The sequence below is a fragment of the Zonotrichia albicollis genome, chromosome 14 (assembly GCF_047830755.1).
Source record: "Zonotrichia albicollis isolate bZonAlb1 chromosome 14, bZonAlb1.hap1, whole genome shotgun sequence".
Lineage (NCBI taxonomy): Eukaryota > Metazoa > Chordata > Aves > Passeriformes > Passerellidae > Zonotrichia > Zonotrichia albicollis.
This window is the reverse complement of record NC_133832.1, coordinates 9,416,888-9,432,760: the sequence shown is the minus strand read 5'-3', so window position 1 is coordinate 9,432,760 and position 15,873 is coordinate 9,416,888. Positions and strand designations below refer to the sequence as shown.

General features: G+C 39.7%; 1 protein-coding gene across 3 annotated transcripts in view; it reads right to left on the bottom strand.

Annotated features, from left to right (window-relative positions):
* ACSL4 (acyl-CoA synthetase long chain family member 4) overlaps positions 1-15,873 on the bottom strand; it is a 35,961-nt gene that overhangs the window by 4,044 nt on the left and 16,044 nt on the right. The window contains exons 2-15 of one of the 3 annotated variants that reach the window (XM_074551536.1): positions 13,165-13,209; positions 10,621-11,135; positions 10,139-10,316; positions 8,336-8,445; positions 8,113-8,251; positions 6,653-6,803; positions 5,424-5,547; positions 4,598-4,669; positions 2,960-3,099; positions 2,340-2,512; positions 2,059-2,133; positions 1,653-1,844; positions 1,026-1,140; positions 220-377 (exon numbers count right to left, since the gene is read on the bottom strand). In XM_074551536.1, coding sequence (XP_074407637.1) covers positions 220-377; positions 1,026-1,140; positions 1,653-1,844; positions 2,059-2,133; positions 2,340-2,512; positions 2,960-3,099; positions 4,598-4,669; positions 5,424-5,547; positions 6,653-6,803; positions 8,113-8,251; positions 8,336-8,445; positions 10,139-10,316; positions 10,621-10,971 — 1,978 coding nt within the window. In that variant the 5' untranslated portion in view covers positions 10,972-11,135; positions 13,165-13,209. The remainder of the gene's footprint in view (positions 1-219; positions 378-1,025; positions 1,141-1,652; positions 1,845-2,058; positions 2,134-2,339; positions 2,513-2,959; positions 3,100-4,597; positions 4,670-5,423; positions 5,548-6,652; positions 6,804-8,112; positions 8,252-8,335; positions 8,446-10,138; positions 10,317-10,620; positions 11,136-13,164; positions 13,210-15,873) is intronic. The other 2 variants (XM_074551537.1, XM_074551538.1) reach the window with 2 other exon arrangements.

Sequence of the window (15,873 nt, the reverse complement as noted above, 5' to 3'; positions counted from 1 at the left end):
AGATAATTTGTAAAAAATACAAGTACTATAGTAATCAATACAACCAGTATTATGTAAATTCCTGGGATAATATAGAACAATTTTGTGTGGTCTTTGCCTCAATAAACCATGAAGTTTTGGCAGATACAGAGAAGCTGGCAGGAGGAGGAGCAGTTAGTGAGGATGATGCAGTTTTTGCTGGGTAAGCCCCATGGGCAGCAGGGTGTGCTTGGTACTCACTCTTGTTTGCCACTTCTTTAATCTCTCGCAGTATTTCTGCTTCCATTGTAGGATTGTTACAAATGTCCACCCAGCTCCCACTGATGCCCTTCTGCTCAGCCAAGGCTGTCAGCTTCTTCTGGTTAGGGACCACAAAACTGATCACATAGGACTGGTCACTACACAGAATGACAAGAGAAGGAAGGAAGGAAGGTTCAGTCAAGACCTTCATTTCAGGGTGTAAATTACCTGCTGCTGGACCCACAAATGCCCAGGTTATTGCACCATACAGAACCCTTCTTGTGCATCAAGTCTTCACCTCTGAAGGTTTATCTAGAAGATATTCCAAGCTGGTTTACAATGTCAGGTTTGATCAGAATGAGGCTTTGCTGTCATTTCATTCATGCACGTCTCAGTTTAGCTCCCCAGCTAGACCTGGGGTTCAACCGCTTCTCTGCAGCTCCCCCTCACATAGGGGAGAGGGAATATATTGGGACTCTTTCCAAAACCCTCTGGAAAGCTTTGCATCAGGGGCAAAGTGGCCAGATTAACTTTTCACTGGGATTCTGACAGCCAGAACACATGCTAAATATAACCACATATAATGATATATACTGGTTTAAGGATGGGATGGGATGGAACAGAGGCATATCTGGATAGGAGAAATGCCAACAGAAAAACAGGTAATTTCTTCAGCTTTTAGGGAATCTGGAAAGCTGTGCTTCTTCAGACATGTTAGTAACTGGTACTCTGATGGAGAGGGTTGGATCAGAGCCTGTACTTCAAGTTTACTCTAAGCAGAATTTCTAAATTAATACCCCTCTTACCTTTTGGCATAAGCACAGATATTGTCAATCAATGGGCAGTTCTTCAGTGCTGCCTCCACTTTGCCCAGAGATACATATTCTCCTGCTTGGAGCTTTACCAAGTCCTTCTTACGATCTAGGAGGCAGGGGAAGGGAAAAAAAGAAAACCTTGTTATGAACCTTATTTCATTTAAACTTGAGCATTTCCACAGACTCATTTCCATACACACCACCTATGTATTTTGTGCTATGCCAAATGTTAATGGACATGTTTTAAAGCAGCTAAAATCTGCCAAATTTATAAAGATTTCTGTATAAAGTGTTATAGCACTACACTTCTCGTCACACAGATTGTAGGAAAAGACTCTGATTTTAAAACTTTGTAATGAATCCAAAAGTTAATCTTGTATTTATTCTTTAAAGTCCATGTGCTGAATTTAGATGATGAAAATGTCACAGGAAATGGCATCACTTCCAAAATTTTACTCCAGCTATGAGGACTTCCAGAAATGTGTTTCACACTAATTCTGTAAATAAGTAACCTTAAGTAGATTAGCCCAGGCAAAGCCAGCAGTATTAATAACATATTTATAATTATGGTCAGTCAATACTTTGTAACATATTAAGGTATCAAAAACTGAGACTCACCTATGATCTGCAGACACCCATCAGGATGAAATTCCCCAATATCTCCTGTACAGAACCATCTCTGGCCATTCTCATCAACAGTAAACTCTTCTGTTGTCTTCTCTTCATTTTTAAAATATCCCATGGAGACGTTGGGTCCACCAATTATAATTTCACCTCTAGGATTAGGCTTGTCTTTATTTGTATAGCCTCCTGAAAACAACACAGTCCCAAGCAATTATTTACACCTTATATATCCTTCTGCCAAGAAAATATTTTGAAACTTCAGTTTGAAGTTAAAGCACATTAGCTGATGACTATTATCAATTTCTTCATATGTTACACCTAGCTAAACAGATTGGCAAAGATACCAACTAGGCAGAGGCTGAATTTATTACTCTGAAATCAGAACAATTGCTACTCTCACCTTCTTGCCAGTCTCTCAGTTTTATTTCACAACAAATAAGAGGAGCTCCAACTCTGCCAGTGCTGTAATCAGCAACTTAGGGAGAAAACAAGAAAGAAAAACAAGATTTTTTTGTTATTTGAAATATGAATGGGGTGTATCTTATCTCAAGTTACTTTACTGCAGAAATACAGCTGTAATATTGTAGTTGTATTTTGACTTTTTTTAAAAAAATTAGGAATCACCAAACACCCATCCATATCTATTTCTGCACTTCTGCACTTCCACAGGTGTTTCACTACCTTCTGTAATGGTTCCAGCTCCACAGGTCTCTGTCAGTCCATAGCCTTGCCCAACAGGACAGCAGAAACAGATGTTCATGAATCTCTGTGTCTGAGGTGAGAGTGGGGCTCCTCCAGAAAGCATCATTCGGACATTCCCTCCCAGCAGGGCCTTGACTTTTTTAAACAATAGTCTGGAAAGAAGGCAAAAAGCATTAAAAATTATTCACTCAGCCCACTCTTATAAGAAGAGACAAACCTTCTTCCTCCCTTCCTATCTGGAATGCCCCCAAAATTAACTCTTCCCCAGATTTTAGTAGACAGCAGGGCTAATCAAACCCATTGCCTCTTGTGTAACACTTGAGGAGGCAGAGTTCCCGTAGCTTAACAAACATTCCAGTTTTATCATTAAAAAAAAAAAGCAATGCAATGAAAATGAACCAGGCAGCTGCTTGGAAGATTAGTCATTACCATGAAATATCTCAGCTGTTTCCAGTAAGAACTGGGACTATGTCAGTCACTCATTAGATGTTATTTGCATGGCAGATGAGGAGTGTCTGATAGCTCAGAGGATCATTCTTTTACACTGTCCTAACAGATCCCAAGGCAAAACACACCCTTGGCCCAAGAATGCTACTTACATGTTACACAGAGGTGCATCATATCCCCTCTTGATCTGCTCCAGTTTGTAGTCATAGCCTATCTTGAATAGAGTTCTCTGAATGTAGTTCATCTCTTGAACTTTACTCATGACATTTTTGTAAATTCTGTCCATTATTTCCTACGAAATGTAAAAAAAAAAAAAATCACATGGAACAGATGGGCAAAATTAAATCTCATGTCGTAAGTAACCCCCCTCCCCCCAACTATCCTTCCTTTAAAATTGATAACAAGAGTGAAATCTTCACATTAGGACATTAGGCAGTGCTTAAGTGCAGTGTTTTTAACATGTGATCAATGAGCCAATTTATAGACCAGTGCAGCTTGGAGCTATTTACACCTGAACCTGTACTCAAACTGTGACAAACTGATTTAGAAAATTTTAAATTCAAGTTTAACTCAATTTCTTTGCTAAAGGTTGGTATATTCCCCTCCTGCTTGGGAGTGCTGATGCTGTACTTTACCCACAGCAATTGTTAAGTGCAAGGGAGTGAACTAAGAATTCATTGCACCATTTCCTTTTCCAAGAAAGCTCTTCAAGTGTCAGAGAAACATGGTTGCAGTAATTCTAATTATCTGACAAAAATCCACCACAATTCTGTCACCAGACCAAAGATTAACTTCCATTAAAATAATAAGCTTATGGTCACCCAAATACACAGAACCTAAAACATTGCTTAGGCTGGTAAAGTATTTAATAGAAGTTTAAAGATTGGCTCCTTCAACTTTGTTTTGGAGCACAATGTTTTGAAGTATTTATGTGACTTCTCTCCATGTAATAAATTTAAGGTTGGAGTTCTCAGACATACTTATTGTCACTCTGTTAATTATTAAGAAGATGACCAAGCCTCTTTATGTGCTTATGATTTTATAAAACAAAAGAATGCAAGTGACTTCTTGATTTTAAAACTCTTGGCTATTCTAAGATGTTGCAGAACAATCAGATCCAACCAAAACTCAGTACTCCTGAATTAGATTACATCCTCCTACTCACTCCCCACCACCATGTGGCACACCCAGTGCTACCAGTTGTGACAGGATCCTAAAAGCAGCACCCATGATGGCAGAAGACACAAACATTTGTGGAGTTTCTGGAGAGCACGGCAGCCTTGTGCAGTGCAGGAGCCTGGTCACTCCCAGAGCACTGGAACCTGCAGAAGCAGGAGGATCTTTCCTCTGAGAGAAGGCTCAGCCTGGCCTGCCAGCCCTGAGAACAGCAGACAGACTCAGCTCAGTGTTATTTTGACATGCTGAGTCTGTGACTGAGCCAAATATCCCTGTTTCTACAGTGGATTCCCTCTTGGCCAGCACCACCCTGCTTGTCCCTCTGCAAAAAGGAGTTTCAGATTGTGACCTTTTGTGTCAGAAGCCCAGTGAAACACCACTTGTAACTACTGAAACATTGACAGGTTTGGATCAAAAAGGATCTTGGCTTTAGTACAGGCAGACTCTTGTGCTCATCAGACCAATCCACCAACAGCTGCAATGTCTGTGTTTGCTCTTTTCCTGTTAGTGACAGTTACTTACATGTGAACAGCAAAACCTGTTAGTAAATACACTTTTCTAGCATAAAAAAGACAGAAATTTTTTGCTGGACATATCTGCTTCTGCATACTTACAGGCACAGCTGCCATCAGTGTAGGTTTAAGTACAGTACAGTCTCCTTTGCTTCCCTTCTTGATTTTACTTGACTGTAATAAGGAAAAAATGTAAATTTATGAAGCTGAAAAGGAAAGAGTGCTTGAAAACTGAGCACTAACAAAAGGAGGAGATATATTAGCATGTAATTTGTTCAAGTATCTTCCCCTGTTCCTGTGTCATTTTGCCCCCATTGTTAAGGAAAGGGTAATGATCTATTTCAACCAAAACACTCAATCTTTTACAGGTTCACTTTGTTTATCTTTCTCTTACTTCCTCCCTCTAGTACTTGCTTTCTACTCCATCTTCCTTTGGGAACTTGTTTTGCTTGATGCAAATCTCTCTACAAGCAAACATACAGAAGTATCTACTCTGGCTAATTTCACTCTTATTTATCTGAACTGCTAAAGGGAAAAAGGCAAAGGACCAAATAGAAGATCTGCAATAACTGGATAAAGAACTGATAAAGTGAGACCAAAACTTAAGATCACTTTAAACAGTTCAGCTGATCTGTTAGGAGCTGTTCTTCCCCTGTTATCCAGGGGATAATGCTATAGGCATTTCTTAGGATTGCTTTTAGACTTCCTAAGTATCATAAAAGCAAAGGTTTTAATTAAATTTATATGGTACAGCCCACCACTGTTGATCACCAGGGATATTAATTTGCGTCATTTTCTGAAAAAGATGTACATTTCTGAAGTGTATCATATACACCAGCATTTCTGGGCTGAAGGAGGAGGCTGAGCAAGGAGAGAACAGGCTGCACAAGGTGAAGTTTGCTCCCCACCCTGCTCTGCTAGCCCTCACCTGATCTGAGAGAGTGAGAGGAGAGGAGTAACCAATCCTGCAGCCATAAGTGATGCAGGAAACTTCTGCTGTCAGTTCTAACACATGGGCCAGAGGCAAATAACCAATGTAAGTGTCCTTGGGTCTGGGAAAGAAAAAATAATTAACCATGAGTCACAAGTGGACTGAAAATGCCATTTAACCATTTTATTGTGTGCTTAGTTATTACTTATTGATTGACCTGAATCCCAGGTGAGCTTATTCTCCTGCACACAAGACAATGTGATTTCAGCCACAGTGTATAAACAAACTGGAGAAATCTGCCCTAATGAAATCAGTCCAAATTACAGGATTTGCCCTGTTTTCTAGGAAACTGATTCCTTAGTCCTTTACTGTTATTTCCTCTCCTTGTGGGAGGTTTCATTTCAGTTATGAAATTAAGGATGAAATAATTACACTTTACAATAATGACCAATTATTTACAAAGCCCTGTCTGTCATCTTCTTCTAGGATACATTACTAGAAAGAGAGCTGATTACTGAAATACTGAGGCTGGTTTCACAAAGTCATAGCTCAGAGATTTCTCAGCAAGAACCTCAGAGCTGTCACTGAGCAGCTTTGGGTTTATCTCCTCTCCCAACAGCAGTCTGGCATCAGAGCTTATTTCAGCTATTGAACCTTTTGTGAATGCAGAGACAAATACACACACACTTCCATGAAAAACTTCACCAAAACATTAATGTGAAGGAATCTGCACTTGGTTTTACTGTTGTCAGTGCATAATTTATTACTTTTCTACTTCTTCACTGAACTGTACTTCAGCAGATTCTGCAGCATGTGCACCCAGAGTGGTGTCTCCAGGTCACTGAAGTGCTAGGCCCTGACATGCTCATAAACTGATTGGAGGTGCCTGAAAATGTCTACAAGTATTTCCCAAGTTGCACCAGAGAAGGAATCTCTCATCTAGTGGTATCCTCTGATACTCAAAAGTGCAAAAATCCATCACAGACTTACAGCTAAGGGTAATAAAAATAAAAAAATAAGCAGAATGTGAAAAAACAGCTAGAAGGGCATATTTTTCAAACAAGGAAAGTTCACACACACAGGACATATTCCTTATAAATTACAAAGTAGTGATCTCACAATAAAATGAAGAAACTTGGTAACACAGTGCCAGCAGCAGACACTATAAATGTGACTCTTCTGGAGGTTGTTTTAGCTCTCTGTGCACAAGACAAAGTGTTTCTTACCCCAGTCCAGGTATTCTCTCACACTGTCCTGTCATCCCAGCTATCAGGTTTTTATGCATCATCATCACTCCTTTGGGTCTCCCAGTAGAGCCACTGGTGTACATCACTAAAGCCAAGTCTGTAGGAACAGGTCTGCTTGGCTGAATGCTTGCTACAAAATTCAGGAGAAAAACTGTTATTTCTTCTTTTCTTATCTACTTTTTAAATGATTTCTGTAATGAATCAGTATGAAACAGGTGCTTCATGGAAGGCCAGCACAGCAAGCTGTGCATGGTCAGTGCTGGAGAGAGCAGTCATGTGGTTTTCAGAGAAAGAGAGGGAAGGCCATTTTTGAAAGGAATGATGAGTATTTGAGCATCTGCACAATCTGGGTGACACTTCTGTCATTGTGGTTTATAGCTGGCTGAAAGTTTCATAGCAGGAGTCTTTTGAAGACCAGATAAAACTGTCAAAGGCAGCAAAGGGAAGAAATACAGTATGGATGATAAACAGCAAGGTGAGTGAAAAATAAAACAAAAAACCAACACCCCAAAAAGCTTCAAGTCAGCTTTTCTGTCCATCAGTCTTTCAAAGCCAAGGTTGTAGAGGTAAGATTCCTTTTAACTCCCCCTCCTGACATTTTTTTTTAATTTTAAATAAACCTTCCTCAGGTAAACTGCAAGTTTAGTAGAAAAGCAGTAAGCTTAGAACATTTGACTTCAGATTTTTGTTTTACTTCTCTTTATTCTCAGGATGACAATCATCAGCCTTCATGGCTCTTCAGAGACTAAGCCCAAGAACAAACAGCCCTTAGGGTCGCTGCAGGTCTGCATCAGCACCTCAGGCTGACCAGAGATAAGCAGCTGGGATCAGTGTGTGCTTCCCAAAGCTCCTTTGCCACTTTATCTCCTCCTTTATTCCAGAGAGAGCCGTGGTTAATTACAGACTGCTGATGTAAGGGGAACAGATCATCAGGGTTGGGTTTTCCTTCCTTAAAGCAGATGTTTACACTCACTCCTGGCTGCCCAATGGAGCAAGGAATGTTACTGGTATTCCTCCAGCCTTAAGTGCTTTTTAGCTAGGGCTTGGTTAAGATAATGGACATTTTCAAGCAAAAAACCAAAAAAGCTTTAAGTGCTTTCTCCTCTTATTAAAAATAGTGACAGTAAGATAAATAGAAGGTAAGAGTAGCAGAAAATGAAACATTAAACCAGTTTCTATTTGATATCCTAAAACAAAGATGAAGTACTAAATTATTCTGGTTATGGTTTACAAGTTAAAAACAAAGTTTTATCCTGACACATGAACAAAAGATATAAAACAATGTTTTGTTTATTTAAGGGGAGCTGGAGGATGAACTGGCAACCTGCCACAACTTTTGTTGGTGACAAAGGCCACCCTTTGCTGGGTGGGGGGGTTTTCTGCTACACAGGTGCAAACACTGCCTGATTAGTCAGTCCTCTGTGAAATGATTCACTTACAGTTTTCTGGTTTGGCTCCCAGCTCTTCTACTGTCTGCATGGTATGAATCTCCACATTTGCAGGGTATTCTGATTTATTGACCGTCTTCTTGTCCACATAAATGATGTGCTTCAGACAGGAGACTTGTGGCAGTGCAGTCTAGAGAAGAGAAATGAAATTTTTAGTAGTGTACTGACTGAACTGTAGGGTTGCTTTCAGCAGGTGAAGATGGTACCACATTACCTTAAGTTTGCTCTCCAGGAGTTCCACACTGGTGACCAGGTATGATGCTCCACACTCGTTGAGACCATAGGTCACTGCCTCTTCCCCCAGGGTGGCATAGAGAGTGACAACTGTCACAGGGATGGGAGAGGACATGAAAGAAGGGTAAAAGTAAAACTAAAAGCAAAAGCTCTTGCCTTAGCTTACTGGAAAGCACTCAATTGGGAATTTTCTAATTTGGAAATGAAACAGATCAGAAGTTTTTGGCACAAGACACTTCTGGAACAAGGAGGACAGCTGGGCAAGAAGCAGGTCCTTACTCAGAGCATGGTCAAATACTGATCAGGGTTCCTGGACAGATGGGTGATGCCCCAAGACTGTCACTCTGTAGGAGGCCTTTGAACAATGCTCTAGGTAACAGGCTATAACTTTTAGTCAGCCCTGAAGTTGTCAGGCAGTTGGAAGGAAGCTATGATGGTCATCTACATCCTCCCAAAATAATTCTCCTTTTTCTATAGCAGAAATTATCACAACAAACAGATGCACCAAACCCCAGCAATAATGTACAAAGCAATCCCAGAGCAAGCAACTACCAGCAGGTGTTCTGCCCCTGAGCTCTCTGCAGGGGGGGACACAACTCAGGGGGACAGGAAACACTCAGACATTACAGGGCACCAGCTTAAACCTGGGCATGGCTACAGGCAGCTCTTTGCACACTGTCAGCTACTTTCCCTGCTTCCATGGAATTAGTGATGGCAGCAAGGCAGAGAATCAGACTAAGGAATCACACTGGTTTTTATGCTGCCAGATTTTTTTTAACCCAGACTGGCTACAGGAATGCCATTAAGTGCCTCCCAGCCACAAAGGAGTTCACCTCTCCCCATTATCTCTACTGAAAAAAAAAAAACCATTCTTTAGTATCATTTGCAATCTCAAACTGAAACCTCCAAAGACCATTAAAGGAATTTACCAGTGCTGTAAGACAGGGTTCAGGCAGAACAGGAAAAAGAATAATATAACACAGCTATTTCTCCCTGCCTTTCAAAGTATAGAGATCCAGGCCAAATTAACCACAGTCTCCTACTTCAGTAGAAGTTCACCTCTTCCCCTGCTGCCCCTGAGCAGCCTCTCTGCACACTCTGAGCTGCTCCTCACACAGGCAGCTGCTGCTGGGAGAGAGAGAGACAGCCCAGTGCAAGCAAAAAAACCAGGCTGTGGTTCACAGTGTGCTGTGTGCAAAATGGGCACTGGAGTGCTCAGTAACCACTGCAGCTCACCAAGTTTAACTCCCATTAGAGATTTCTGACAGCTTGAATAAAAAAAAGAAAAACCATACATAATTGTAATGAACTTGAGCGGCTTACAAATGTCACCAAAACAGACCACCCACAGACTATCATATGAACAAAAGTTCACCATTCCTCTCTTCTGATAACCATTTCATCTTTTGGATATATAATCTAGGATACAGACAGAAAATACTGTAAAAACATCCCACATTTTGTGGGGAGAAATACAACTGATATCTTCAGAATATTTAAAACAACCTGAATGGTAAGTGTACCATTTTGTCATTTTAACATATAGAACATAGCACAATAAAATCATAAAATACAGTTTCATAAGTACGAGCAAGTTAATTTTAGGGACATCCACAAAGCATAGGATAGACTGAAAGCTTCTAAGAATCAGACCGTCAGCAGAGAATTTATGAAATTCTTACACCTCTGATGACAAGGCTGGCAGAGTCAAACACTTCACAGCCAGATCTGTGCTGAGAACTGGCTCTAAAACCCATGAGAGGTAACCAAGCTGAGCACTCACGAGGGAAGTTGTACTTGAAGCAGGTGAGAGCCACAATCATCCACTCAGCTCGGGTCTCACAGAATATCACAACGGTGCTTCTGGGGGTCAGTCCCAGGGCAGTCAGCCCATTCCCCAGGCGAGTGATTTTCTCATTTATGTCTTCATAGGATAACCATCTGTAAGTTCCTAGAATTAACTTGAGAGGAAAAGACAAGGAATTTCATGACAAGAAGCTTCTGGTATAGGTCCACCAGCTGATGTGAGTTGCTGTATAATGTAATGAGTACACAGTCTGCCATTCATTAAGAACTTGCTTTCATTTTACTAGAAGTAGAATAAAAGTGCATCCTGTATATTCTGTTATTCCTCAACTACCATAAAATGAATGGTTTATTAGATGATGACTGAGGAAGATCTCTAAAGGGACATGCATTGCTGAGGCAAGACACAAAGCAGCTCAAACTCAAGTCAGAATTAAGGAAAAAAATTACAAGTTTTACCTTTTTGAATACTTTTCCATTTGGTTGCATTTCATTTTCTTCACTCAGAATTTCCCTGGTTCCAAGACAGTCCTTCTTCCCAAACTTTGCTAAAGCATGGTCAAAGAGCTTGTCCAGAGTGTCTGCTCCAGGGATGTTTATGTTTGCTAGAGAGTCCAGGTGAGTGACAGAGCGGTAGGGGCTCCCCGGCTTGTCCGAGATGGGTTTAGCTTTTAACCGCTTTGCCATAGCCTTTTTCTTCTTGGCATTGGTAAGAAAATACCAGGGAATAAATACCAGCACACTGTACAACCAGATTAACAAGTACACAGGCAGCAAGAGAATAGCACACATTTCTAGCCTAAATTTCATTGTGGCTATTTAAAAGAGAAACTCTCATGGAGTTCTGAAGCAGACAAGAGCAAGGCAGCAGTGCAGAGTGGTGTGGGGAGAAGCAACAGGAGGTGAAGCTTAGGTAGAGCTGATTCAGAGCAGCTGCAAAATTTTAGTAACCTTTGAGAGCCAACAGTGGACACCTACGGGCGAAAACCAGTGCCAAGCAGAGAGCAGGAAAAAGAAAGAAAAAATAATTAAATTAGTAATATTATAGTCAGTTAATTAGTTTTAGTCCTTCTAAGAGCTCACTTCAAAAGCACCACTGCACAACAGAGCAGTGAACTGCTCTGGGGATGAAAGAAGACAAATCTTTTCCATACTTGTTTCTTGCATTCACAAATATTTACTTCTCACAGACTTTTCCCCACCATTTCTGTTTGAATAGTTCAGGACTGTTGAGATGAAGTCTGTCCTTCACAACATAATATTGTGTTTAAGCTACTTGAGTAATGACACAATTGTGTAATTATGGGAAAGGTCAACACTTGTTTTCCCACTAAATATTTGTACTACAGAGAAAAGGTACAGCAGATTGCTCTACTGCTTTTCAGAATATTCTATCAACCTTCTATTCAGCTTAAAATGTATTTTGATACACTCAAAAATAGTACATAGACTCAAAAGTCTACATGCTGTAATCTAAAAACTATATAATATTCCAAAACTGCTTTATTAACTTTGCTCCAGCAACTGCATTTTTAATCTTCTACTTTTCAGCTCTGAATGTCAGACTCTTGGAAAGGGCTTATGCAGATTTGCTTTACCAATTTCAAAAAGTACTTCAATACATGCATTTCAAACTCCAAGTATGGAAAACAGAATAAAATCTGACCAATTTAACACAATTTAAAATAAAGTACAATTTGGCAAGATTTTGTCTGCATGTCAGAAATCTTTCCTCATTAAGGAGAACTGGGCCTAAATAAGGACTGGTGGTGAATGGGAGAAAAACAAAACCATCCCAGCAAACCCCAGTCAGGGCCAGCCCAGTGGGACCAGAGAGCCCTGGCATGTGAGGCAGGGGTGGTTATCCTTTATTTATATATTTGCCACCCTCAGGTGATGAGGGAGGCTACAATTAACATTTCAGGTTAAACAAGACAACTGCTACTTACAGCAGACAGAAGTCAGTTAACAGGTTGGTGGGTTATTTAATGAGAATTTCAATAGAAGCACTTGTGTTGTAGCCAATATCAACAGCTTTAAGGTAATGTAAGACTGAGAGATCTGCAGATATTTAAAAGAACATGACCACCACATTAATTTTGTAATTACAGCTACAGAATAAAATGACTATTGAATGATAGTATAATAAACTAAGCTAAACTCGGACTTGTATGGATGGAAGTATTCTTTTCTTTTTATAAAAAAAATGAATGCTACATCCTTTTCAAAATGTCCATGTTCATTCTGCTCTGGTAAGCTTCACCATCAACCTCAGCAGAAAAGAGATCAGTTTACTTTCCAATGCTCCAGTTCTCCAAAATGAGGCATTATTGGTTTATAACACAAATCTTGTATGATACTTTCATCCCAGTTAATTCAGCGCTCCAAAACCAGCAGGTGAGTCTGCATTTCAAAGACAAGCCACCATGGCTCAAAGACATGGCAAGGAAATGTCAGGACACACCCATGGTTACACATAATGAATGCTGCAAGTTAAAACAGACCCCAGGGGAACTCTGGCTGCTCCTCACCTTCCAACAATGAACATATCACCAGGCACATTGGCTTGGATAAAAAGGAGTTGTTGGAGTACTGCAAACTATTTAACACAGTGAAACAGTACCACAGCTTTTCTTTGGGCTGCACAGGAGCTTGTTCAGAAGTGGTGTTACTGTGAAACACTACTGCTAATAATCAAGAAGTGGCTAATTTAGAAAGGGAGGAGAGGAAGGTTGCATTTCTTTCATTTTCAAATTTCAACTTAATTTGTAATACTTTAAAAAGTGTTCCTAAAAACAGAAAACTTAGCTAATTTGTATACATTTGTAGTAATTTAAAAGAGAATCACATTTCTATCCTGGAAAAAATCAGTTGTAATTTTTAAGAGACATCAATTGGGAAAACTTAGTGAGTCCCAAAAAGACAACTGTGGCTTTTTCCTTTGAACATGCTCATGCAAACCTCACACACACACACAGACACACACACACAGAGTGAACTTACAAGGGATCTCAGTGATCACTGAAGTTTTTTCAGTGTTGATTAGACCTACAGTAAAACAGAAAAAAGAACATATTAGAAATTGGGATGTTTTTTGCCTTGCAGAAGGAGGAATCTTTAGAACTTCCACCCTACTGCCCCTAAGAAGCACAGGCTGTGAATTCAGACAGAGGTGCAACACAGCCCATACAAGGGAGAGCAATTACAGTACAGGAAAAGATTCAGCTTCCAAACTACACCAGACAGACAAGAGATGAAGCTGCCAAAAAGGAGATTAACTTTTATGTGACACTACTTCCTCCCTTTTGTATTTCAACATGTTCTGAATAAAATTATGAACAGAAGCTTAATGCAATTTAATTACCAATGAAACCCAGAAAGACAAGGAAGAGACTTTCATACTGCATAGGGTTCATTCTTCTTAAGGCAGAACAGGAAGCCCTTTGTCACTCTTGCTAGATGAGTATCAGTAGAAACAGGAACCCAGGACTACCCATGGCACACATTGCCCAAGAGAACACAAAGTGGATTTGGGGTATTGAGGTAAAAGAAGACTTTCCAGAACAAAAGCATGTTTATAGAGGCAGGGAGGCCTCCTTGGTCCCATGACCAGTGTAATAAAAGATGGCTGTGTGTAACTGCAGAGATAAGGCTCTAAGAGATCTACTGCAGAGGCTTTAACTGATGTGTAACCTAGTTATATTTTAAAGGTCTTCCCCATAAGTCTAAGATTTTAATCAGTTTTTACAGACTGAAACCGAGTTAAATGTCCCTTGCAATATTCTCCTACAAAGATTTTTTCTTGAAGCATAAAGAAGAGGTGCTAGAATGTTTTTAATTACTGGCATTTCCATGTGATTTTGATCCATTGCAGGATCATCCCAAACTCGTGCTAAATAAATATTTATAATCTCTTAAATATACTGCATATAACAGATTGACATACTCAACGTGCAAAGGTACCTCCATACCAGTTGTATTCAGTCAGAAGCCAAACTTAGCTACTCAAATTATACCTTATGACTTCAATCTCCTACTTAATTAGACTTTAGGAGAAAGGATGAGATGCAATGCTCACGTCAATGCACCATCCAAGGACAAAGTAAGATTGTCTTGCTTCAAGGTAAGACAACTCCATATTACTAAAGTGTAACAGTTATGTTCTTCATAACTTTCCTCATTCCTTACAAATAAAATTTAGCATTCATGAAAACTTTCACAATAAAACTGGTATTTAACACTGAAATATTTAGAATATGTAATATTTTCTATTGGTTTACAAAGCTTATTATGAACAGAAGCAGCCTCTTTAGATGCTTATCTAGCTGTTTTGGAAACAGCAGCTTCCAGCTCTCGGTGCAGGAAATGCATGTTCCCAGAAAGAGCAGCGTACGTCAGGCATGACTACGAGAAAAATGAAACCAAACCAAAATAGATGTTGTATCTATCTAGGAGAGCCTAGATAGCTGGTTTTCAGCATTTCCAAAGGATTTTCCTCTGGTGAATCAGCTTCTATCAATTCTGAAGTGGTCTGGAGTTCATTTAACCTTTGCAGTGCCATGTTACAGTGTTCATGCTGGAAACCTCACTCATGAGGAAATGTTTCACTTACAGCTTTTATGTGCTGGGTGTTTACAAAAATTCTACAGTCCAAGTTTACTCCTGACTGACACTGTACCTTATGGGCTGCCAGAGATGGAAGAGATGTTATCTAAGTATAATCTCACTTTTATATCCTTAAATAAAACTTTCAGGCAGATAATATACAACATTCTATTCCTGTCCTGTAGCCAGGGTCACAGAACAGAGTCTGAAATCACAGCACATGCTCTGGAACAGAAGAGACATTCCTCTCTTCCTAATTTACCTCAAATCTAAGAAACAACTAGCAATTATATTTTTAATATAGAAAAAAAACCCTTTTAAATAGTCACAAAAGATTATGGGACTAAGTAAAAGCAAAAGTGTGTATGGGGAACAGAGAGTTTATGCCTCTGGAAGTGACTATTCTCAGAGGAGGAAATGCCTTAATCTTCTCTGCATTCGACTCTCCAAACTGAACAGAATCAACTTACTCAGCATTTACACACACTACTAGAATTTTTAAGAGTAATTCAAAATCAAATTAAGTACCTGTAGCCAGAAATTTTATCCTATGCAGTTTAATAAGGCAGCAAATTATTATCATCACTAGGAAAGGCTTTAATTAGCCCAAGCCCAAAACCCTCTAAAGGCTTAATAGTGTAAGTATTTCAACAACACTGCTTACAATCCTTCCTCTGGTGTTAAAAAGCTTGCCAGGGATCCAATTTACTATGAAATAGCATGTTTGTAAGAAAATACAACTTCATTTTCTGTCTGCTTTAAATATAGTGTTAGGAAAGTAATCTGGTAAGGAAGATGACATTAGAGAGGAAAAGGATTGTGTTCTAGTTTGTGAAGAAATCTGCAATCTGCAAAGCAGATTGTTTTTAGTTTAAAAGCAACACCAGAGGAAGTCTGGTTCCTCTGCACCAGAGCTCCTTGAGCTCTTGCCAACTTCAAATGGAGACACAATTCTGACTTTAGTGTAAGTGCTCAGGGCTGACTCCTGTCAGGAAGTTCTGAAATTGTCCAAAACAATCCAGTATGAGTAAGGAACAACCATTTCTGCAACTTCTCCAGCATCCAGGCAGATCTAAACATTTTGGAAACCACAGTGAGCATTCAGGA